General features: G+C 39.4%; 1 protein-coding gene across 5 annotated transcripts in view; it reads left to right on the forward strand.

Moving 5' to 3' along the window:
- SIDT1 (SID1 transmembrane family member 1) overlaps positions 1–25,300 on the forward strand; it is a gene marked incomplete at its 5' end in the record, with an annotated part of 89,928 nt that overhangs the window by 54,059 nt on the left and 10,569 nt on the right. For 3 of the 5 annotated variants that reach the window (XM_081301642.1, XM_081301645.1, XM_081301646.1), the window contains 11 exons: positions 6,429–6,500; positions 7,825–7,970; positions 8,671–8,744; positions 10,016–10,082; positions 11,753–11,826; positions 12,751–12,874; positions 13,084–13,201; positions 15,480–15,616; positions 16,260–16,389; positions 20,488–20,567; positions 23,175–23,221. In XM_081301642.1, coding sequence (XP_081157768.1) covers positions 6,429–6,500; positions 7,825–7,970; positions 8,671–8,744; positions 10,016–10,082; positions 11,753–11,826; positions 12,751–12,874; positions 13,084–13,201; positions 15,480–15,616; positions 16,260–16,389; positions 20,488–20,567; positions 23,175–23,221 — 1,069 coding nt within the window. Of the gene's footprint in view, positions 1–6,428; positions 6,501–7,824; positions 7,971–8,670; positions 8,745–10,015; positions 10,083–11,752; positions 11,827–12,750; positions 12,875–13,083; positions 13,202–15,479; positions 15,617–16,259; positions 16,390–19,357; positions 19,373–20,487; positions 20,568–23,174; positions 23,222–25,300 lie in introns of all 5 variants that reach the window. The other 2 variants (XM_081301644.1, XM_081301643.1) reach the window with 2 other exon arrangements.

Consider the following 25,300-nt stretch of genomic DNA (forward strand, 5'->3'; position numbering starts at 1 on the left):
CCAATGGTGAGAGAGGTGTGTTGAAGTCACCCATAATTATTGTGTTGTGGTCTATTTGATTCTTGAACTTGAGGAGAATTTGTTTTATGAATGTCGCAGCACCATTATTTGGTGCATAAATATTGATAATTGTTATGTCTTGTTGGTGAATGGTTCCTTTTAACAGTATATAATGTCCTTCCTTATCCCTTTTGATTAACTTAGTCTTGAAGTCGATTTTATTCGATATGAGGATGGCCACCCCTGCTTGCTTACGAGGACCGTGTGCGTGGTATATTTTTTCCCATCCTTTCACCTTCAGCCTGTGTATGTCTTTTCCAATCAGATGTGTCTCCTGGAGGCAGCATATTGTTGGATTTGTTTTTTTAATCCATGATACCAGCCTATGTCGCTTTATTGGAGAGTTTAAGCCATTAACATTCAGAGTTACTATTGATATATGGTTTGTACTTCCATCCATGTTTGATTATTTATCCTTTTTTAAAAAAATTTAGTTTGTTTTTCCATGATTATCTTTCCCCTCGCCCTCTGTCTTTACTGAGGCACTTCCCACTGATGGTTTTGGTTATTTTTTTTCATTTCTTCCTCGTGTAGTGTTTTGCTCAATATGCTTTGCAATGCTGGTTTTCTGGCTGCAAATTCTTTTAACTTTTGTTTATCATGAAAGATTTTTATTTCGTTGTCATACCTGAAGCTTAATTTTGCTGGATACAGAATTCTTGGTTGGCATCCATTGTCTTTCAGTGTTTGTAATACGTTGTTCCAGGATCTTCTCGCTTTCAGCATCTGTGATGAAAAATCCGTTGTTAACCTTATTGGTTTACCCCTGAATGTAATCTGTCTCCATTCTCTTGTAGCTTTTAATATTTTCTCTTTGTTCTGTATATTGGACATCTTCATAACAATGTGTCTTGGCGTTGGTCTACTGTGATTTTGTGTGCTCAGTGTCCTGTATGCATCTTCAATTTGTATATCTGTTTCCTTTTTTATTTCTGGGAAGTTCTGTAATTATTTCATTCAGCAGGTTACTCATTCCCTTGGTTTGAATCTCTGTACCTTCTTCTATCCCGATGACTCGTAAGTTTGGTTTTTTTATGTTATCCCATAACTCTTGGATGTTTTTCTCGTGATTTTTTACCAGCCTTTCTGAGTTGGCTAGACTCTTTTCAAGATGATATATTTTGTCTTCATTATCTGACGTTCTGGCTTCTACTTGCTCCACTCTGTTAGTGATACTCTCAATTGAGTTTTTAATTTGGTTTATCGTTTCCTTCATTTCTAGAATTATTGTTTGATTATTTTTTATAATCTCTATCTCCTGATAAAGATGCTTAACTTCTTCTTTTATCTGTTTATGTAATTCATTCTCAATGTGTTCTTTCGCTGCTTGAATTTGCTGTCTCGTATCCTCTTTAAGGTTCCATTCCATCTGTCTAAGGTGTTCCTTGAGTTCTTTATATGACCATTTTTCTGATGACTCTAGGTCCTCCTGAATATTTAGGCTGTCCTGCATTGTTTGTACTCCTTTTCTTCCTTGCTTTTTCAAGTTGCTCATGTTACTTCTTGTTCTGTTTGACTGCTGAGTTACTGTTTACTCCTATAAATTTATTTGATGGTGTAGCCGCACGTTTCAATGAAGTTATCTCCTCCGCCGCAGTCTGGTGACGTCAGTTCTCTCTAAAGATTAATGGTTCTCTTCAAGTCTTCTTCAACTTTTGAAACAAAACATGAGACTAGTTGGAGTAGTAGCCTATTGGTATAAAGATAACATTTCCTGATGGCTAGTTCACATCATTTCTGACTCTCTTCAGCTTCCAATCTCGTGAAAGGGGCAGGACAACTGTAAATATGAAATCCCTGAAAAACCCAAACATGCTCAACTGGAAATGAATTTCTTCTGCTCACATAGGGCATTTAGGATAAAAAGGAGACAGATGGCAAGAGGCTCATGCTCAGAGAAAAAATATACCCAAACAAGTGTCTTCATTAAGATGTGTTCATTCACAATCTTATGTCTGCTATTCCCAGCCAGAACATTTTGATCTGTCCTGTAAACTGTTATCTTGTGTTTAATTCTGCTTTTTAAATGCTGTACAGTTTAAAATATAAATATGACCATGATTACACTTTGAAGTTTAGAAGGATATGCTTTGACTTTTTGCATTCTTAAAAGGCCTTAGACATAAGGAAAATTAACAGAATTTTGTTATTCACCTTGGTTGATCTCATATTTAAAATCGTGCATGGATAAACCCATAGAGTCACTCATTTTTATATCTGGCAGTTGTACTGTACAACAACCTTGGTGTTCCTATCCATGACAGAAGCCATGATGTTGCAGTTGCCTCCAAGTGAACAGGGCCAGCAACTAAACCAAAATCAGAGCGTGCTCAATTAGGAGCCAGTGCAGAGCACAGACATCAGTGGTTCATCCAAGTCTGTAAAGACCTATACAGCTGACTTTTTCATTTTAACGTAGTTGTTACCTAACAAAACTGGTGATCCTTATTTGTTCCCTTGCTTTGATTTTAGTTTTTGGCTTTTCTTTTCTTTTCTTTCTTTTTTTAAAATATTTTTTAGTTGTAGATGGACACACAATATCTTTATTTATTTTTATGTAGTGCTGAGGATCAAGCCCAGTGCCTCACACATGTGAGGCAAATACAGCCCAGCCCTGTTTCTTTTTGATTACACATCCCAGAACAGGTTGAAACCTTCCCAGGAACATTTCAACCTCCTACCACAGAAGAACTTAGGCATTTTTCTGTGCACACTTCCAGTTTTTCCATATCCCACTAACACTGGAAGTCTAACGGTTTCCCATGTCATTCTTTATGTACTATTTGCACACGTAATAACTTTTCAAAATTATCTTTTAAACAAAATATATAGGTTAATGGTTAAAAACCGGAAGCTTAAACTTTAAAGGCTAATATAAAAATACTGAGGGAAATGTAAAAGACTACAACATCATCTAAGCATGAGACCACAGCAGGGGTTTATCTTTAGACTCTGGCAATAAACTAGACAGAAAAAAAAAAGGAGCACTGTGGCCTTACCCTACAGGGAATCATTGACAAGACACACCAGCCAATCTAAACAGCAAAAGTTGTTCTTACTGTTTAAAAATAGGAGTTTATTAAAGTGGAGATACAAAGGAACCACAGCCTCCTTAAAAAATATTCTCAGGCACTATGTGAAAGTAACATGTTTGTTGCCAGTTTTTCATAGTTTTAAGGAAAATATCTGTACTTTTTCAATTAAGACCCTAAGTTTTGGGATACATATACACGATGAGATATTATTCACCTTTTAAAAGGAGATACTACCATTTTTTACGTGATTCTGTGGATGAACCTGGAGGACCTTCTGCTAAATGATATAATCTAGAAAACACTGTATGATCTTACTTATATGTGAAATCTAGAGCAGACAACACATTGAATAAGACATAGAAACAGTGAGTAGACTTGCAGACTTGTATTTATGTAGGACGAATGAGTCTAATGTACAGGAGGACTCTAGTTAATAGTATTGTATCCTATATTAAAACTTTTTTCTAAGAGAGTGGTTTTTAGGTGCTCTTACAATAAAAAAGAAGTAACTATGAAAGGTGATGGATATGTTGATTTGCTTACCTATAGTAACCATTTCACTATGCATATTTCTATCAAAATAAGTTAAACATCTTAAATATATACAATAAATAATGAACCTCAAAAAAAAGAAGATAAAGCGTGGGGCTGTGACTCAGTGGTAGCGCACTTGCCTGGCACGTGTGAGGCACTGGGTTCGATACTTAGCACCATATATGGATAAATAAAGGTCTATCAACAATTTAAATTTTTTTTAAAATTAAAAGGAAGGTAAATTTTAACACTTTAGCACTCACCATCCTCTAAGTGACCGGGCAAACTGTTTGTTCCTTCTGCACCTCTATTTTATCATCTTTAAAATGATGATAATAAGAGTACCCACATCTATAGGTTGTTGAAAAGTCAAAGGACTAAATTCTTGGGGAGAACTTAAAAGAGTGTCTAGTACAGTAATTTTCCAATAAACAGCATCCAGTAGAAGTAGTAGCAGCAATAATAGCAATAAAAGCATTAGGAGCTACAGCAGTACCAGGGGGTGGTAATTGTGGTGGTACTTGTCAATAGTAGCAGTAGCAGAAGCACAACAAAGCTCTGTGCTATAACTGTGGCCAAATCTGCCCTCCATCAAAAAAAAAAAAGGAAGATAAATTGTACAGAGCATCTTCACTTAACATTTATTGTGCTCAAAAGATTTGCTCCCTCATACTTAAGAGACTGAAGGTAAACTACTTTTGTTCGTTTGCCTCAAACTTGGGTAAAAAGCATTGGTGGTATGATGCTGTGTTGCATATGTATGGGTTAGCCCAAGGAAGGTCAAGAACTTTCTTTCTCTAAATAATAAACATATCAAGCTTACTAAGAACGCCAGGGAACATGCACTCTAAGGGTCAAAGTCTACATTCTGCAAGCTCTGGGAACAACCTTGCCTGCCAAGAACACAGCATTCGCAAAAAGCCTTGCAGTTCAGCCAGCTCTTAGCTAAGACACCAAAGGAAAATGGGTCTCCAAGTACATTAGATTTGTTTCTCATCACCTAGCTAAAAGTTTGTAACCTTAACTTTGAATTATTTTTCTTCTTGGAGGAAACAAACGGGTACACAAAGAGTTAAAAAAAAATCAAGCCTACAAAGTGGTGTTGAATATTTTTACGACCCACCAAAGGAAATGAAATTTGAAAGTTGGATGAAGAAAGTTGACTGACAACTAGGAAATATTTAAGGCTTTAGGTTCTTTTACATGTGTTGTACATTGTACCTTTCTTGGAAGTTATAATAAATTAAATTTTCATTGAAGACATAGAAATGTATTTACAGTAAGGGTATTTTAGAATATTCTCTAAGTTTCTTCACTTAAAACATATATCCTGGAAGAAATGTAAGACGCTGACCAGTGGGCTGGGGGTTCTACTCAGTAGTAGAGTATTTGCATAGCATGTGCAAGACCCTGGGTTTAATCTCCAGCACTGGAGAGAGAGAAAAAGAGAGACAGAGACATAGACAAACTGGCTAATTGATTCACAGACTCTCTTTATCTGTCATGTGACACCAGCAATTTCACTTCTCAGAAAGGAATTTGTTGACATCCCCATCAGCCAGACATTATCCAGATCCCTGGCAGAGTTCAGAAGGCAGTGAAGATATGTCTTCATGAAATTCCATAGATGATGCGGCTCTTGCAAACATTGTGGCACTAAGTCAGATTCTGAGATCCTTCCTGGATGCCTGCTAGTTCATAGATCTCATCCTCTCGGTTCAGTTTGGTTTAATTCTCAGAAAGGCATAAACTTAAAGGGATAGCATCTTGCCTAATAGCCATTAAGAAGAAGTCTGGGAAATATTTTTCTCTGGTGCTTATGATGGGGTGGCTCCAGAAAAATCCCTAGATTCTCAGAGCAATGAGTTCACTCTCCCTGACTCTAGAAGTCTTTATTTCACTGGAAATTTTTGAGGAGCATTATCTGAGTCTATTTTTCTCTTACTATCAAAACCAGTTGACTACAAACACACCTATTTTGCCTCCAGTCTATTCCTCAAAGAACTAGAAAAGTCAAAGGACTAAATTATTGGGGAGAACTTAAAAAAGTGTCTAGTACAGTAAGTTTCCAGTAAACAGCAGCCAGTAGAAGTATAGCCACACTGCCACAGTCTCCATGTCTTGAGTTCATGTTGTCAGCACTTACTGCTGCAGTGAGTGCAGTAACTTCCATCTTACCTGGACTTCCTGACTATAGTTAGGGAACTGCTAAATGGTATAACAATGAACCTCCAAACTATTATGACTTAACAGTTCTAGTTTATCTCTAGTGTTTCAGTTTGGTGGTAGCCTTCCTCCCAGTGATTCCAGACCCAGGATACTATGCTTCTGCAATACTGTCAGGCAGAAGTCATCATTTTTTTTTCTTTAATGAGTCAAATAATAAATATGTCAAGTTTTCTAGGTCATATCGTCTAAGTTGCAACTATTCAACCAGCCATTGTAGCACAAGAGCAACCATATTTATATTCAAACAAGGGTAGCTGTGTTTCACTAGAACTTTAGAATTGAATACTGAAATTTGAATTTCATATAATTTTCATCTGCCATGAAATATTATTCTTATTTTGATCTTTCCCCCAAACATTTAAAAATGTAAAAACCATTCTTGGTTTGAGAGCCATATAAAAGCAGCTAGTAGGCTAGATTTGGCCTAAGGACTACAATTTGGTGACTTTCAGAGTAAAAAGAAAATTAAATTTAAAATACTGTGATCTGGATTAGAGCTACTTAGAGTTGCATTGTTTTGTGTTAGCAGCTAGACATAAAATGTTTGCCTGTTTGATTTTTTTTTCACAGGCTCTGGAAACATGGCGGTGTCACATCCCATTGCTGCCAGCACACCTGAAGGGAGCAATTATGGGACAATAGGTATTTCCTATGATGAGCCTATTGGTGGAACCGTTTCCTGATCCTGCATAGATTAACATACAAGTGGCATTCCAGCCACTAAGAACCATGATCATGGGCAAGTCAGTCTCCTATGAAATAGTCTTTTATTTATAAGAGGAGTCGGTTAGATAATCTGGAAGCTTCCTTCCAGCTCTAAGTTTCTGCAGTTCTCTTGTTCCATTTCTTGGCTCTGCTAGACACACCTGAATCTGTTCCCTATAATGGTTTCCATCAACTCCCAAGGCCTACTAGGGACTTTTACATATCCAGCCCCAGTCTAGGGCATGAAAGATGTGTCACAGCGAACCTGACATCAATTGATCAGTCATTGCATTCTCAGGTTTCAGTGGAGTAAGGGCAGTGGGAAGACTGAGGCAGCTTGGCAGGTGAACCATGATAGCCTGATAGCCCTCCATTTTGGCTACCTTCACAACTGAGCCTGCTCAGTGCCACCCAGTCATTCCTGTGGCAAACCCAGCACTAATTAAGCTGCCTCAAAAGAACAGAATCACTGTTCCTGCCTTGTGAGCTGGAGCCCACTGAGCACCCTGCCCCTTCTAGGATACCCATGGGCCTGTCAAAGATGCTCCTTAAAATGTCCATGTCCAGGGACTGGGAGTCCTGTGTTCCTACCCTGTTTTTCTGTAACTTTGAGCATGTGGGCTCAGTGTAGGCTGTTTATTTTTAGTTCTGTAAGAACAGGATTTTTTTAAAGCCATCTGACAGAAGAAATAAAACGGAAGGTAGGCTCCACTCATGTGCTCATGCTGCACAAATCCCATCTGCTCTGGGAAACATTCATGGGAACAGAAGAATCCTTCTGCCTGAGAATGTTGTTCTCTTTATATAATCATAGATATGGCATGTGGGGGATTTCTGTGTATAAATACTTTATCCGTGAGAAATATATAGCTGCTGATACGTGTGTGCTTACACATCTTTATGGTAGATGCTACACATAACTATAAGCATATATATGTTTATATATTTGTTTTCACATTTTAAAATATGAGACATGAAATAAAAGCACAGTGTTATTTTTTTATCCAAATTGTTAATAGAGCAGATGTCTTTATATTCTAAAACATATTCAGCCCTGAAGATAGACAAGCTAAATATAAAAATAGAAGAGAAAGCTAAATGTCCATTGGGAAGGTATGAGGGAAGAGCATGCCTCATGGGCAAGGAGGGATTTTTGACCAATATGGTACTTTCTAGAATGAGTCAGCACTGTGCTTTATGCAGAGAAATGGACTTCATAGGGGTCCTTGGCTCTTAAAGGCTAGTGAGTTTTCTGTTTCAGATGAGTCGAGCTCCAGCCCTGGAAGGCAGATGTCCCCCTCTGATGGTGGGCAGCCATGCCATTCAGACACAGACAGCTCCGTGGAAGAGAGTGACTTTGACACCATGCCAGATATTGAGAGTGACAAAAACGTCATCCGGACAAAGGTACTTCTTCTGTCTGGCCACGCTTTTTAAGAGGGCAAGAAAGTTCAACTATAGAATAAACTTCACCAGTACCTCGGTTTCCTTCAAGAAAATGAAATTTCCTAGAAAGTTTAATTAAAACATAAGTACATAATCAAGGCAATATGCTGTTCATTAACACTTTTTTGAGGGGGAAATGTGAGCAATTAAAGATAGAGCATTAAACACTCTCAGGATCTGAGGTGGCTAACTGTGGACAAGAAGGGATGAAGGGATTCAACCAGAGGGAAAGATCCACTGGAGGGGCGTCCTGCAACAGTTCCCAGTTTTTATACATATCGTCTTTCAGGAGTAAAGTTTTTTTCTTTCTGCCATATATTTACCATATTGTACCAGTAAAAGATATGAACATAATCATACAGTTTCAACCTTTTATAATTCAACAACCATGTGGTGTATAGCTCTAAAAGCTGGGAAATCAATACTCAACATATAAGAAGCCTTCAGACACCTAATCATGGTTCCCATCAGCCAGTTCTTAGTATTTCAAGAAAATATAACGATTTTTATTGAAGTATCCTTGGAAAGCAAAATTAAAAGAAAAGTCTTGTTGAATAATTTAAATTCTAGGGAAGGATTTAATTGAAATTTGTCAGTCTCCCTGTTTTATGCAAGAAAATTCAGGTACAGATTTGTGTTCTCTTTTTCTTTGGTATCTCAGATGTTCCTTTATCTGTCAGATCTGTCCAGGAAGGACCGGAGAATTGTCAGCAAAAAATATAAGATTTATTTTTGGTAAGTGGATGACCCATATGGTTCCCTAAATAAAATCAAACTACTTAAATTTAAGTTCTTTGTAAAAAACGCAACCCTTATGTCACAAGTTGATGCTTAATGAGGCACAGGGATAGGCAATGATGCCACCAGCTAATGATAAATAGACCTGTGGTGGTCATACTCATGGATGCAACCTCCCACCCAGCCAAAAGGTTGAGCAACCAGGCCAGGACTCCTCCTCCCCTGAGAAAGGCCCAGGCCCTCTTGTGAAGCAACCCTTCCCATTCTTTTCTATTGAATAATGCCCTATGTCCTTGAACACAGACATTACTGAGAAAACAGGGACAATGGGGCCACATAGAATTTCCTAGTGGGACTATCATTATGGAACTAAGAGTTATCTAAGAGAGCTACACCCTTGGCGTGCAGTCACTCGACCATTACTTGCACTCTGATCACTTTTAATCTAATGGCATCCATTTTCAGCCATTTCACTGCTGTGACAAAAAGACCTGACAAGAACAATTTAGAGGAGAAAAAGTTTACTTGGGGCTTACAATTTTAGAAGTCTCTGTTCAAAGACAGCCAACTCCATTACTCTGTGCCCAAGGTGAGGCAGAACATCATGGCAGAAGAGTTTGGTGGAGGAGAGTGGCTCAGGACACGGCCACCAGGAAGCAGAGAGAGAAACTAAGCTCAGTTCACAAAATATATACTCCAAAGGCATTCCCCCAGGAGCTCCTTTCTTCAGCCATAACCTACATGCCTAAAGTCACCATCCAATTAATCCCTACCAGAGAATTAATGCACTGATTATCTTAAAGCTTTCATAACCCAATCATTTCACCTCTAAATTTTCTTGCATTGTCTTGCACATGAGCTTTTGGGAGACACCTCATATCTAAACCATAACAGCATCCTAAAAATTTAGGCTTTCTTATGCAGTTGAACCAGAAGCAGATTTTATACTATTTTGCTAATGGTTGTATAAAGAGAAAAGGGAAAAGACTAATATTTGTTAGGTGCCAATCATTAGCCTTTAAATATATCATTTAAGTTAATATTTTCATAAGCTAAAATAAATAGACCTCCCCTTTAGTCAAGATATTGTGTACCAAATGGAAAAGAAGAGAAAAGGAAAACTAGAGAAACAGGAGCCAAATATTAGCTTCTAGGTGTTTTTGCAAGTTATAGAGTTGTTGTTTGTTTGTTTGTTTGTTTGTTTTTAACTGAGCAGATTCTGTTCTTAACTTGGAAATGTCTGTCTGCGGTTCTTTCTGCCTGCTTAGGAACATCATCACCATCGCTGTGTTTTATGCACTACCTGTGATCCAGTTGGTCATCACCTACCAGACAGTAAGTGCTGCCTCTAGCCCCAGAATCTCAGGAAAGTCTTCACTGTGACCTACCAGAAAGGTGTAACTTGGAATCAGTTCAAGAATTACTTTTCCATTTGGGTTCCAGTTGGACTTCTCTATTGCCTGATTTTTACCAGGCCTTTCAATCTCTTTCCCAACTGTTTGATCACAAAGGAACCTTGGACTTTTTATATTGTTTTGTCTACCAACTTGAAATTATTACCTTGCACGCATTCACTTACAATATTTACCAATTGCTTCTGTTATTTTCCAGTCTAAGCTCTCTGATCATCATGGAACAAGGAGTAAAGTTTCAAACCATAACAAAGAAATCTGATATCTATTTTAACCCGTGCCTTCTCATGGAGGTTAAATAAGTTTTGTACAATGAAAGACAGCTTCATGAAGCTAGAAAAATATTAAAACAAAAAGAAAATGTAAAATGTAAACAAAAAAAAAAGTTAAACATCAAATAAAGACAATGTCAAAACAGCTTGAGAATCTCCACTGCTCCTTCACAGAACCCGATGGTCTAAATCACTCACATGTGAGAATTTAATTTGGAGCCCAGGTAACTTTAAGTGTGAATTCTCCAGAATTTGAGGCACATGAGAAAGCCACTGTAGAACAGCACAGGGCTGAAGACATTTCTGTTGCAGTGGCTCTTAAACTTTGCTGTGCATTAAAATTGCTTGGGATACTTTAAAAAATCCCAGTGTCTAGGCTGGGCCCCAGGAAGATCAGGGTATCAGTGGTACTAGGTATCAATGTTGTTTAAACCCCTACTGATTCCAAAGTACAGCCATGTTTGAGAGCTAATGGTCTAAAAATATTTAGTTCATTCCATACTTGTTACATAATGAGGGCAAGGACTTTATGAGGTTTGAAAAACACTGTTTATAATGTAAATATTCTCTGCATACTTTGGGGCCCCTGTGAGAAAACACAGCTGTGGCCGTGCTGTGGCTTGGGTAGGTTCTTGATAGATGGCGATAAACATGGACAGCAGAATGCACACAAGTCTACCTGCTAATGGTGGTTATCGTTTCCACCCAGAGAATGGGGCTACTCCATATTCCCCAGCATTTATAAAGAAAATAGGGCCTAGCAAGGCAGACTTAGAAAACAGGTGCAAATGATAGTATTCTTTCATAGTCCTTTTATTATGATAATAAAGGACCTACACTTGGCTGAATTCCATCTTGAGGCCACTTAGTGAGACACATAGAATGTCTGCATTCAAAGCACAATGGTGCTGGACCTGGAAGGGCACACCTATAATCCCAGTTACTCAGGAGGCTGAGGAAGGAGGATTACAAATTCGAGGATAGCCTCAGAAAATTAGCAAGGCCCTAGGCAACTTAGTGAGACACTGACTCAAAAATTAAAAAGAACTGGGATGTGGCTCAGTGGTAAAGCATGTTTGAATTCATCCCCCAATTCAAAAAAAAAAAAAAAAAAAGCTCGATGCTAACATTTATGGGAAACGTGCCTGTGATATGCAATGGTGGTAAAGAATGAACCAGCCCTAACAAGGAAAGCTCACCAGATACACAGTGAGCCACTGACAGGACATGGCTGGGAGCCCCGTCTGCTCTTTGTGACTTCAGGTGGGGCTCGGAGGATGGAGAAAAACCACATTTCCTCTTCTCACACTTGATTTTACAGGTGGTAAATGTCACTGGCAACCAGGACATCTGCTACTACAACTTCCTCTGTGCTCACCCCTTGGGCGTCCTGAGGTAAACCCAGTCCTCTGGTTGCTCATGAGGCATGTAGAGGTTCCTTTCTGTCTAATGTGGTTTCAGTTTTCAAAAACATTAAAAGCAACTGTGGAAAACTACTCCAATTAGGGTAAAGAGGAACTCAACCCAGTGGTTAAGAGCAGGTATGCTTCTCATTCCTGAGAGCCCTCCGGCCACATTCCTAAAATCACCTGCTGAGAAGCAGGCATCAGTGTTTTTGAAAAGGTCAGGTCCTTGGTTGTCATGGCATGAGCTCATGGACATGAGCTGGCAGCCTGTAGTCTCATTCAGTCTATCCAAAAACTCATGAGATAGATGCTCATTGCCAGCACTTTTTAGATGAAGATGCTTAGGCATAGCCAGGTAGGGACTTGCTGAAGCTCCCTCAGCTGTTAGTGAAGTGAGGACCTCACCCCAGGCCTGCAGCCATCATGGCTGATCTCTAGCTAGAACTTGATGACAAGGAAAGAACACTTTTCTGGAGGTTGGCTTCTTGTTCCAGAGCTAAATCAGCTTTCGTTTCCTGATAGAAAGCTGTTGGCTGTGATTGGCCAACATTTGTCCTTAAGTTCACAGTTAGTGAATATGCTATGTAACTTGAATATTGCTACAAACTTGGGTCAGCTTTCTTTCCTAGGACTTATATTTTGCCGTGCCATGGAGACAAGAAGAGATGGGGCCAGTGTTAGGGATGCTGAGCGGGCATTCCTGAAAGGGAATAGACATATTATCATAAGCTAAATAAACATCTTAAAATGAAGGAGCTAGGTTAAAGAGGATTTTCTATGACTTTCCAGTCCTGAAATCTTAAGGACAGGTTGGTGGTGAAAATGCCGAGCTCACTCACTCATTTGTGCATTCATTCATTTTCTGAATTCTCTTGATGACCTTCACCCTCATGGTTTCTCACTCATCCCTTAGTGCCTTCAACAATATTCTGAGTAACCTGGGCCATGTGCTTCTGGGCTTCCTCTTCCTGCTGATAGTCTTGCGCCGGGACATTCTCCATCGAAGAGCCCTGGAAGCCAAGGACATCTTTGCTATGGTGAGGACAGTGTGGGCAAATCAGAGGTAGGAGCTGGGAATGACCATGATTCCAGACAGGATCTGCAAAGGAGAAGGACATCTGGCTTGATGTTGAGATGATATATTACGTATAATGAGCTGCTTGAGGCCAAAAGCCTAGGCTTTCACTTTCTGGGAGCACATCACTAACCAGTGTCCTCCTTTTGACCTACCTTTTTCTTTTTTCAGGAGTACGGGATTCCCAAACACTTTGGTCTCTTCTACGCTATGGGCATTGCACTGATGATGGAAGGAGTGCTCAGTGCTTGTTACCATGTCTGTCCTAATTACTCCAATTTCCAGTTTGGTAATTAGAATTTATAACAACTACAAAGATTTGAGTTCTAGGAGTCTTATTCTGGGACCTTTCCAAAAATGCTCAACTCAACTTGCAGGAATTAAAAGTCATTTTGTGTGAGCTGAAGTGATCTGAGAGCACCTAACACAAAGTGTGATTTCCACATTTTACCATTTTTCCTTTACACCACGTTTTAGACTAGAAAACACTTGATGCTGAATGATAATCCCATAGAGAGACCTAAAGGAAGACAATGGGCTAAGCATTAGGCAGCAAGTCATGGAGAATCCACCAACAGACTTCTGGAATAACTTGGTGTAATTTAGCAGTTAAACTGCTCTGGAGTAAAAATAATAGGAAACCCAGTTCAGATTGGGTTGAGTAATAAGGACATCTAATAGCTCACTCAAAGTACAGAGATAGAAAGGGTTTATGGTTGACGAATCTGTTGACTATGTTTCCATTTTTCTATGGAATCCCTTTGGTTGTACCCAGCCAATATGTTGGTTTTATACCGTGATTAACTTCACTCATGGTGGCAAAAGTAGTTAGAGCAGGTGCTGGCTTCACATCACCATTCCCCAAGTCCAGAGGGGCTTTCAAGCTGGCTTCCAGGGGCCATCATTAAAGAACAAGGAAACTTCAAGAAACCCCCAGAGAATGTTCTCTTACACCCCTGAGCCCATTCCTGAATTATTCCCTAAATCCTGGTTAGCTCAGGCCTGGGTTGCTACACCAGTCAGCAAAGGAGTTGGGATTTCCTTAGACTAATCAGACCCATCCCTGGAACCAAGGGCAGGACTAGCTTTCCTGAAGCCAAGGGGCTGGAAGCATGTTTATTTCTAAATTGAAAGGGGTAAATACTGAGTCAATATTGAGGCTGTTACAAGAGGAGGGAGGGAGGAGTTGAGCTGGTAACCAATTAGCAATGTCCTCCACTTTCCAGGGTAAGGATATTTAAAAGAGTCATTTTTATATTTCTTCTCTGGCCTCCTGCTGTTAGAACACCACCATAATTCTGTTATATTTAATCATTTTAAGTTATAAAGCCTTTTTAGTGGAGATAACTACAGAGAACAATATCATTCACCACTCTGAATGAAAAAAGTCAACACTTTTAAGTATTTACCTTAGACTTACATTTTAAGAAATAAAGTGTCATGAACTAAATTCATTTTTCAATATTTTCCCTGGAGGAACAACTAAGATTAATTTGATATTTATCCTTCCAGTTTATTTTTATATTTTAATCACGTTCAAACATAGTAAATTAATGTTAATTTATCACATCGTTTTTCTACCTTCTTTATTCATTCAACAGTGTTTTCAGGATTTTTCAAAACTAAATCAAGAACATGGAATTCATACATTTTTAAGGATTACCATATTCTATTATAAAAGATATCACATTAACTCCTCCATTGAACAACATTTAGATGCCGATATTTTGCTATTACATACAATGAACATCCTTATAAATGTCTCCTTGTGCAGATGTAAGAGAGGTTCCCTGGGAGACCTAGAATTTTGTGAGTCACCTGTATATGCATCTTTTATTTTGCCAAAAATTAACAAATTTCTCTCCAGAGTATTAATTTGTATTTCCACTAGCTGTGTGAGTTTCCATTTCCCCCACACCACCATTAACTTTTGTTATTATCAGACATTTAATTTATTTGCAAAGTTTTGAGTAGTATAGGGCCCTGCATTGTCATGACAATGCATTCTGCTTTGCATTTTCCCATTTCCCAGTTCTAATTCAGCTAAGCTACATTTAATGACTAGCTATTTTCCATCACTAGGCTATAAAACCACACACACACACACACACACACACACACACACACACACACACACACATGCAGTAATCAATGAGGTTATATTTCAGGGTGCTGAGAGCAACCTCCTACACCCACCTGACATTCATCTTACCATCACACTGCCTAAACTGTCACCATTAGGGATTCTTTTGCTATCACTCTTGAACATCAGCCTTTAAAAAGCAAACACTGTGCAAGTGGGGAGAGTTGATTGTTATCCTATTATGTGTTTTTCTTTTAAGAGCCAAGCATGGCCTTGGAGAGGGGTTAGGAATGGAGCACATTGGGTCTGCCTAGAGAGTGCAGCAAGGGAGGCTGACTGCTGCAGGTCTACACACAGTCTGAAAGCAGCAAATACTACATGCACTGAGTGAGGGGGTACTCAGAGTATGTAGGAAACACAGGAATGTGTCATCTGTCTGTCACCCACTAAACCTCTTGTCTCCTCTCCTCTTCTGGGTCATCAGACACATCCTTCATGTACATGATCGCTGGCCTCTGCATGCTGAAGCTCTATCAGACCCGCCACCCGGACATCAATGCCAGCGCCTACTCTGCCTATGCCTCCTTTGCCGTGGTCATCATGATCACCGTCCTTGGAGTGGTGCGTTCCTTTCTATATATGTGCCTTCTGTCTGGCTCTCAAAAAGTGCTCTCTTGAGGGGCTTTTTGTATTGTTTGTTTGTTTGTTGGACCTCGAGTGTACAGGTTTGGATTTACAGTAATCTTGGGTTCGCTGTCATCCTGGGTCCACTCAAGGCACTCTTACTTATGCAGCTGGTTATTTCTAACAATGTGACATGCTCCTGTAAAATTACCCCTGGATAGTTTTAATATTAAGCTGAGACCTGACTCATTTGAGATTGGAATAGAAACATCCCAGCTGATTTTGGAGAGACCAACCTGAAAAAACAGAACCTACTTTCTGAATGTGCCTGGACCACAGTGTTGATGGTCTTCAGTTATTTGAAGAGCGTTAGCCCCTACATTAGACCTATGGCCCCATTATTGTGGCCATTTAGCTGCCTTCCCCCCTTTCTTTTTCTTTTCCATTTCCATTTGCCCAGATAGACATTCTTTTTCCTGTCCATTGTGCAGAAAGATCCCTGTGAGTTCCAAGAAGGGGGAGAAAACAAAATGCACACACAGCTCAGTTTTTAACTCCTTAAGTATGCCTAAGAGAATGGTTTTATTTAATGAGTCCTCAGAAGGCTGTAGATCAAGGTAACCTCCATTATTATTCCTAGGTGTTTGGAAAAAATGATGTGTGGTTCTGGGTCATCTTGTCTGCAATCCATATTCTGGCTTCTCTGGCCCTCAGTACCCAGATCTACTACATGGGTCGTTTCAAGATAGGTGAGTCACCTATTTTTCTATGTGAACACCTGAATTGACTTCCCCTGAAAAAGCAGGAAATTGCCTTCACTCACCCTAACTGATGTGACAGGTCACCATGACTGCATGCTCTGAAGTCTGTGCTGTGTTTCTCTCCAAGAGATTCCTCTCCCTTATAGGATTGAATTAGCTGTTATCACTAGTTCTGTTTGCAGCTAAGAAACTAAACTTACTGCACCTCAGAGCCTAGACATACCTCCAGCTCCTAGTTGCAAACACCATATAATTCGCTCAACTTTGAAAGTACATTTGAAGAATGGTATGTTCGTCATACCACTATCCCACGTAGAGGAACATTTTTCTATTTGCAGTTTTCAAAAAGAAGCATTCCTCTAACTATGCGAAATGGTTGTCAAGAATAGATTAGATAGTATTTCCAGGCTCTAGAGCAAGAACTTTTTGAGACAAATTTGTCAATTGTAGGTACCTGCTTAACTTCCAAGGACAGTGTGAACTGATCAGGGAGCACTGAGGGTTCTGCATGCTTGTGATCTGCTGCTTATTTGTCATACACTGGAGGAAGTTTAAGTTGTTTTAGAGCATTTACATTAAAAAAATCATTTTAAGGTGCATGAAGTCAAATTTAAATATTCTTTTGTATATTTAAAGACAAATTATTGCATATAAGCTTAGGCCTGCCCCTGATATTCACAGAGCCCAGGGGAAGAATGCAAACTAAAGCTCACTTACATATATGTGAAAATGTCAAATTTATAAAACAGGCTCAAAGTTATTAAGTATGAAAAAAAAGGAAGGAAGGAAGGAAGGGAGGGAGGGAGGGAGAGAAGGAAGGACTGGGAATATAGCTCAGTGGTAGAGCATGTGTTTAGCATATAAAAAGCCCTGGGTTTGATCCCCAGCACCAAAATGATGATGATGATGATGATGATAATAATAATAATAATAATAATAATAATAATAATAATAATAATAATTTTAAAAAGAAAGAAAGAAAATAGCAAACTGTTAAATTTATCTTCATTACAACCTAGAAGGTCCAGGTTCAGATTTAGAATTTTGGGACCCTCAAAAGAACAACTACAGAACCTAGCTATTCTTCCTACCTCTGGCTTTGTTCTCTATTCTCTATCTTAAGGGGTTTCTCAGATCTGCATAAAGACATCCTTGTCCAATATCCAGTGTCCATCCACATTCCTCACAAATGGCCCGGCTTGCCTTCCTTGGACAGAGTTGCGCACTAATGGTGTCATCTGCCCTCAGGGAATATAAACCAGAGGAGGGGGCTCTGCAGACCCTGAGAGCAGGCCGTGGTTATCTGAGAAGAAAATTTTTAGTTCCAGGAATTGAGAATGAGATCCAGAAAAGGAAGGATTGGTCCCCTTACCCTGCAGACTTCTCACTCATGGGGGAATAAAGGTCCTCTAAAATAAAGGACCCCTTTGGCCCAGGTCTAAGAGCAATTCAATATAAACAAATGGCCTGAAGTCCAGAAGATCAAATAAGATACATTCTCATGCTCACAGTTTAATTTTCTTTGGGCATGGTAAGTTGACCTACCCTTGGCATTAACATAGCCAGTATACCTTCAAATGCCCCAGTGGCACTAGCCATTGGAGTAGAACATTTGATAAGTTGCTTTGGCCATGCCCCATCTTCCAGAACAAAGGTGAGTGGAGTCATGTAAACCAGACTTTGATAAGGAAAATAAATTAGAATGTTGTCATTCTGGTTTCTTCTAGAGTTAAGGAAACAAAACAACAACTTGAAAATAGACATAGGTAATGGTAATGACTACCACCATGGTCATGCTATCCTAATGGTCCCAATGGGACCAAAGGTAACACAATATTAAATTCGTTTTCCTTTTAAACAAGAAGGAATTTCATGTTATGCTATGACCATGCAATAATTTATGAGAGTCCTGACAGGAAAATGATGTCACACACAAAAATTGATGACAATTTATTCACAAAGGGACTAGTCACAAGACATGGGTGGAGTAGAGGAGAATGGAAAGGCTCACTGGCATTGGGCCTTTACCATCCATAAACCCCAAAGAAAGGTAGGAAATGGTTACCAAAATGTGTCATAGAGAGGAAGTCACTCTGAAAGGAACAGTGACCTCCAGTGACAGACATGGTCTCTCCTCTCACGGAGGGCTGCAGGGAAATAACCTCTCTGAGCTCTTTCTCTTTCCTTTGTCCCTTGAGTTTTGCCAGTACTCCCCATTTTCTTCATCCAAAGACAGTGAGCGAACCCACTGTAGTCATACAGCCTCCCCAGGGAGGCACAGGACAAAGAGACAAATGGTAACAGGACAATGGCTGGCATAGGGTTGAACTAAGTATTTTCAAGTTCTATGCCCAGGGAGTCTTTCCCGGGTGGTTATAGATTTACCAGAGTCAGAAGGAAAGCTTGCTATTTCCTTGTGACAATGATTATGTTTACAGTTAGTTCAAAAGTCAGAGGTGATTAGTGGACAGTGGTTGAACCCACTCTGACCTCTCTATCCATTTCCCACGCTACCATTGTTTTTTAAATAGGAGTGGCCCTGAGGTCACTCAAGAAAATAAGCATAGATGTAGGAAAGACAGCAGAGATGAAACAGAACATTTCAAAAATAGAACAGAAAGTCATAGAGCTACCTGCCCAGATCACAACCGTGTCCCTTAGTCCTAGAGCTCTAGAAAAGGACTTCAGGAATTGTTCATGAGAGAGGATGGAGTATAAATTGTAATTCGTGCACAAAAGTAAACAGGGAGAGAGAAAAGTCTTGATTCATTCCTTGAGGAGTCAATTTCTGATTGTTTGAGATAGGCAGAAAGATTCTTTGTTCTTTCTGATGAGCAAACGTTACTTTATAATTAGAAAATAAAATTATAGCCATTATTTTGAGAAAATAATAAAATGACCAGTAGTCTACCTGTTTGGTTTCCTTCTTACAAATCATTTCTTTCTCTCTTTTCTTCTCTGCCTCCCACTGATTCAGATGTGTCTGACACAGGTAATGTCCTGCCATCCTTCCCAATGTTCTAGATTGTTTCCTTATTAAAGAAGCCCATCAGGCTGTCAGCTCTGCTCTGTGGACAGGTCAGGCAGGATTGTTGTGGTGGGATGGAGGGAGGCTCAGAGCCGAGGCTGAATTCCAACCCAACCTCTTCTGGGTTGTCACATAGGTAGACCCCTCACTCCTGGTTAAATTCAGTGTATGGGGTAGCCTTAACAAGGGGTAGCATTCTCATTCTCCTCTAGATATTTTTTGCTTTGTTTTCTAACGGGGCCTCACTATGTTGTCCAGGCTGGTCTTGAACTTGCAATCCCCCTGCCTCCCCATCCCAAATAGCTGGGATTATAGGCATAAAATAGTATTCTTAACAGAACTGGGAACTGAAATGATTATTCTAGACAGACCCAGTGTTGCATTTGATGTCTATAATGTGGGCAGACTCACATAAAGACAGCCCCACCTTTGACCTTGACCCTATTCAATAGCAATTATAACAAACACACTTACTACATTTCATATCTTCCTTTGATAGATTGCATTTTTAAAAAACTTCCCTGTCTTTTTCTTCTCAACTTAACTTACATTCTTTTGGGTATTTTGACTATTGCTTCAATACAGATAGGCTTTCTGAACACAGTACAGCCCAGGATCCCTTGGTTCAGTTCTTACTTAACTCATACACTGAGAAATAGAGATGGAACCTTCACAAGCTAAGATTTCCCATTATCTAAGGAAAGTGGAATGTTTTAAGGTTGATTTGAGGGGACCCATGACATCTCTGCTGTGAAAGAAATACCTGCAGAGCAAACTGTAAATAAATGGAAGCCAGCTCAGGGAAATAGAATAAGGGACACCGAGCCACTCATGTCGTTTGCAGGTGCTTGTTATTCATGTCCATCTTGCTTGCTGTTCTGGGTTATGATGCATGGATATGGCATTCCCCCCATGACAACACCAACTTTTAAAGCAAACATTTAGTGCTCACCTATTAGGTGCAAAGCATTCTAGTACATTTTCATAAATGAAGACTATAGCATTCCAGCCTCTAAAGCTCCAAATGTTTCCCAGTGTTTGTGTTTTCTCTGACTATCATGGTGTGATTATGTCATCAGCAGATTTGGGAATTTTCCGGCGGGCAGCCATGGTGATATACACAGACTGTATCCAGCAGTGTAGCCGGCCACTATACATGGTACGTGCATGCTCCCTTGTTCCTTGGCCTTCTCCCAAAAAGTGTGTGTGTGCCGGGGGACAGCAGGAGGTACAGGCTTGGGGCAGTCACTCAAAGCTTCAAAAATCCAAAGGGCCAGATGGCTCAGAGTGGCTGGGATCCAGTTAGTGGAGGAAGCATGTTGTTTACTCCTTTTCATAAAAGACAAGCTAGGATGGTCCCATTTTTGTAAATGAAATGTTTGCTAATCTATGGGGGAAAAAATTAATTAATTCAAACTTTTAAGTAGTGTTAATTGTTGTGGAAGAGGATCAAGACAGAATATCCCTATAAATAATCACCTAAAGAGGTACCCTGGTGAAATGACAAGGTAGGCTATTAATGTATTAACCAGAACAGCAGGTAAAAACCAGAGTTGTCCCAAGCATACTGGGACATGTAGTCACTTAGTCACTTTCATTAGGAGCTTAATACATTTTACATTAAGTATTTCTGCATTGTTTGGTTTTTACAATAAGCAAAAATTGTGATTGAAATAAACTTTAGAGTCCTCTCTTATAGTTTTTAGCATATTGTCCATTTCTACGTTCAGCCTAGAGACCAGGGCCCTGGCCAGCTGTCTTGGCACACTGGCTAATGATCTCGGGAAGGCTACTTGTCTGGTCTGAGCTCACTGCCTGAGCCTTTGGTCAGATCTAGTGATACATTTGGGCCTGGCACACAGGAGTTCAACAAATACCTGCTAATAGTTTATAATCAGACCGATTTTTATGTAAAAGAACATGGGAGTCTTATAGCCCTCTATAGCTTGGGTAGGAACTACAGGCATCAAAAAATTGAGGAAATTGAGGGTAAAGGGTTTATTCAGGTGGCGAATTAAAAAGCCCATTAGGACCTATGTGTATTTTGAGAGTTACGTATGTTTTAGCTGAGAACCAGGAAGGGCCATTCATGTTTTGTTTGTTTGTTGTTGTTTTACATTAAGTGGTGCTTATAGCAGTTTTAGGTTCATAGCAAAATTAAGCAAAGGTACGGAGATTTTCTGTATCCTCTCTGCTCCTGAATATGCACACACTCCCCCACTGTCATCATCCCCAACAGAACAGTCCATGGGTTACAATTGATGAACCTACATTGACACATCTTCACCCTACCCATAGTTCGCACAGGGTTCACTTGTGTTGTGCTTTCTGTGAGTTTTAACAAATAATAATAGCATGTACTGACAACTGTAATGCCATACACAGCAGTGGCACTGCCCTAAAAGTCCTCTGTACTCTCCCTGTTCATCAATCCCTCCATCTTAACCTCTGCTAACCACCAGTCTTTTTATTATCCCCATAGTTTTGCATTTTCCAAAATGTCATGTTATTGGAATCACATAATGTGTGGCGTTTTCAAGTTGACTTCTTTCACTTAGTATCATGCATTTTTAAGGTTCCTCCATATCTTTCTATGGCTTGATAACTAGTTTCTTTTTAGTGCTGAATAATATTCCATTATCTAAAGGCTTATTTATTCATTCACCTACTGAAAGACATCTTGATTGCTTCCAAGTTTTGGTAATTATGAATAAAGCTGCTATAACAAATGTGTTCAGGTTTTTGTTGTGGACATAAGTTTTCAACTCATTTGGGAAAATACCAAGAAAAGCAATTGCTGAATCATATGGTAAGCATGTGTTTAGTTTTATAAGAAACTGCCAAACTGTCTTCCAAAATGGCTGTATAATTTTACATTCCCATCAACAATGAACAAAAGTTATTATCATTCCATACCCTTTCAGCATTTGGTGTTGTCAGAGTTTGGGAATTGGGCCATTCTAATCAGTGAATTAATGTTTTTGTTTGTTTGTTTTTTGTTTTTTAAATAAAGACATTTCCTCCAAATTGGGTGGATCCCCTTTAAAGACAGAGAACTGCTAGTTTTAAATAGAAGATAAGTGACCATGGAAATTAAAATATAATTATTTAGTATCTAAAATTTGAAGTAGTATGCAAAGAAGCAGGAACAGATTATGAATAAACCTCTATCAAAGCAATTACCCTTTAAGATGGACTGTTCCTCTGTATTTTATCCTCTAATCAATAGCTATATTGTCTAGACTGTGTGTCGTTAGAGACCAGAAGCCTGGGAGTTGCAGGGCCTCCTTGGAGCCAGAGTAATTAGTACAAAACTAACTCCCTCAGTGGTCCTGACAGTTGCAATGGAGGTTATCAAGAAACAAAAATCAGAGAATGGGTCCTCAATCACATAGAACTAGGGACTACTAGATAATCAGCACTACTAGATAATCAGCACTCACCACCGGCCTCACACTAAGAAGTGGGTCCAGCTGCCCAGCTCCGCTGAGCCTTGGGGGAAACAGCCAGCATCCTACTTTGCTGACCGCATTTCCTTTTCTTTTCTGGGGACAAGGTCATGTCTGTTTTTAGTGGGGGGCCTTGCCCTCTAGTTCTTGTAGAGGCTTAGTTTCAGATGATAGGCAAGGCTTTCTTAGAACCACAGAACACGGTAGTCAACAAGGCAATCATTTTCCCATGGTTGATACTTACACCACAGTGGGGTTAAAAAAAAAAAATCAGCCTGTATGACCTCTCCTTTAATGTTTTCTTTCCTCTTTTCCAGGATAGAATGGTGTTGCTCATTGTGGGCAATCTGGTTAACTGGTCCTTGTAAGTAGTCTTAGAAAAATAGGTTTTTGTCTTTATTAATGTCTGTAATACTGTGGTTTAACTTTTCTTGACTGTCATTTTTTAAAATATCTTTATTGTTTAGTTGTAGATGGACAATACCTTTATTTATCTTTATGTGGTGTGGAGGCCCGAACCCAGTGCCTCACGCATGATAGGCAAGTGCTCTACCACTGAGCCACAGTCCCAGCCCCTCTTGACTGTCATTTTTACAAGGAAATCTGAAATTAAGAAAAGGGTAAGCATATGCTTGCCCTAGAGACTTGATGAAAAGATTTTTTTTATTGGTTGTTCACAACATTACAAAGCTCTTGACATATCATATTTCATACATTAGATTGAAGTGGGTTATGAACCCCCAATTTTACCCCAAATGCAGATTGCAGATTCACATCGGTTACACATCCACAATTTTACATAATGCCCTATTAGTAATTGTTGTATTCTGCTACCTTTCCTATCCCCTACTATCCCCCCTCCCCTCCCCTCCCATCTTCTCTCTCTACCCCATCTACTATAATTCATTTCTCTCCTTGTTTATTTTCCCATTCCCCTCACAACCTCTTATATGTAATTTTGTATAGCAATGAGGGTCTCCCTTCATTTCCATGCAATTTCCCTTTTCTCTCCCTTTCCCTCCCATCTCATGTCACTGTTTAATGTTAATCTTTTCTTCCTACTCTTCCTCCCTGCTCTGTTCATAGTTGCTCTCATTATATCAAAGAAGACATTTGGTATTTGTTTTTTAGGGATTGGCTAGCTTCACTAAGCATAATCTGCTCTAGTGCCATCCATTTCCCTGCAAATTCTATGATTTTGTCATTTTTTATTGCTGCATAGTACTCCATTGTGTATAGATGCCACATTTTTTTATCCATTCATCTATTAAAGGGCATCTGGGTTGGTTCCACAGTCTAGCTATTGTGAATTGTGCTGCTATGAACATCGATGTGGCAGTATCCCTGTAGCATGCTCTTTTAAGGTCTTCAGGGAATAGTCCGAGAAGGGCAATAGCAGGGTCAAATGGTGGTTCCATTGCCAGCTTTCCCAGGAATCTCCAAACTGCTTTCCAAATTGGCCGCACCAATTTGCAGTCCCACCAGCAATGTACAAGTGTACCCTTTTCTCCACATCCTCACCAGCACTTGTTGTTGTTTGACTTCATAGTGGCTGCCAATCTTACTGGAGTGAGATGGTATCTTAGGGTGGTTTTGATTTGCATTTCTCTGACTGCTAGAGATGGTGAGCATTTTTTCATGTACTTGTTGATTGATTGTATGTCCTCCTCTGAGAAGTGTCTGTTCAGGTCCTTGGCCCATTTGTTGGTTGGGTTATTTGTTATCTTATTGTCTAATTTTTTGAGTTCTTTGTATACTCTGGATATTAGGGCTCTATCTGAAGTGTGAGGAGTAAAAATTTATTCCCAGGATGTAGGCTCCCTATTTACCTCTCTTATTGTTTCTCTTGCTGAGAAAAAACTTTTAAGTTTAATTAAGTCCCATTTGTTGATTCTTGTTATTAACTCTTGTGCTATGGGTGTCCTATTAAGGAATTTGGAGCCCGACACCACAATATGTAGATCGGAGCCAACTTTTTCTTCTATCAGACGCAGAGTCTCTGATTTGATATCAAGCTCCTTGATCCATTTTTGAGTTAACTTTTGTGCATGGCGAGAGAAAGGGATTCAGTTTCATTTTGTTGCATATGGATTTCCAGTTTTCCCAACACCATTTGTTGAAGATGCTATCCTTCCTCCATTGCATGGTTTTAGCCCCTTTATCAAATATAAGATAGTTGAAACTTTGTGGATTAGTCTCTGTGTCCTCTATTCTATACCATTGGTCCACCCAACTGTTTTGGTACCAGTACCATGCAGTTTTTGTCACTATTGCTCTGTAATATAGTTTGAAATCTGGTATCGCTATACCGCCTGATTCACACTTCCTGTTTAGAATTGCTTTTGCTATTCTGGGTCTTTTATTTTTCCATATGAATTTCATGATTGCTTTATCTATTTCTACAAGAAATGCCGTTGGGATTTTGATTGGCATTGCATTAAAC

The sequence above is a fragment of the Spermophilus citellus genome, assembly GCF_964194105.1.
Source record: "Spermophilus citellus genome assembly, chromosome: 7".
NCBI lineage: Eukaryota > Metazoa > Chordata > Mammalia > Rodentia > Sciuridae > Spermophilus > Spermophilus citellus.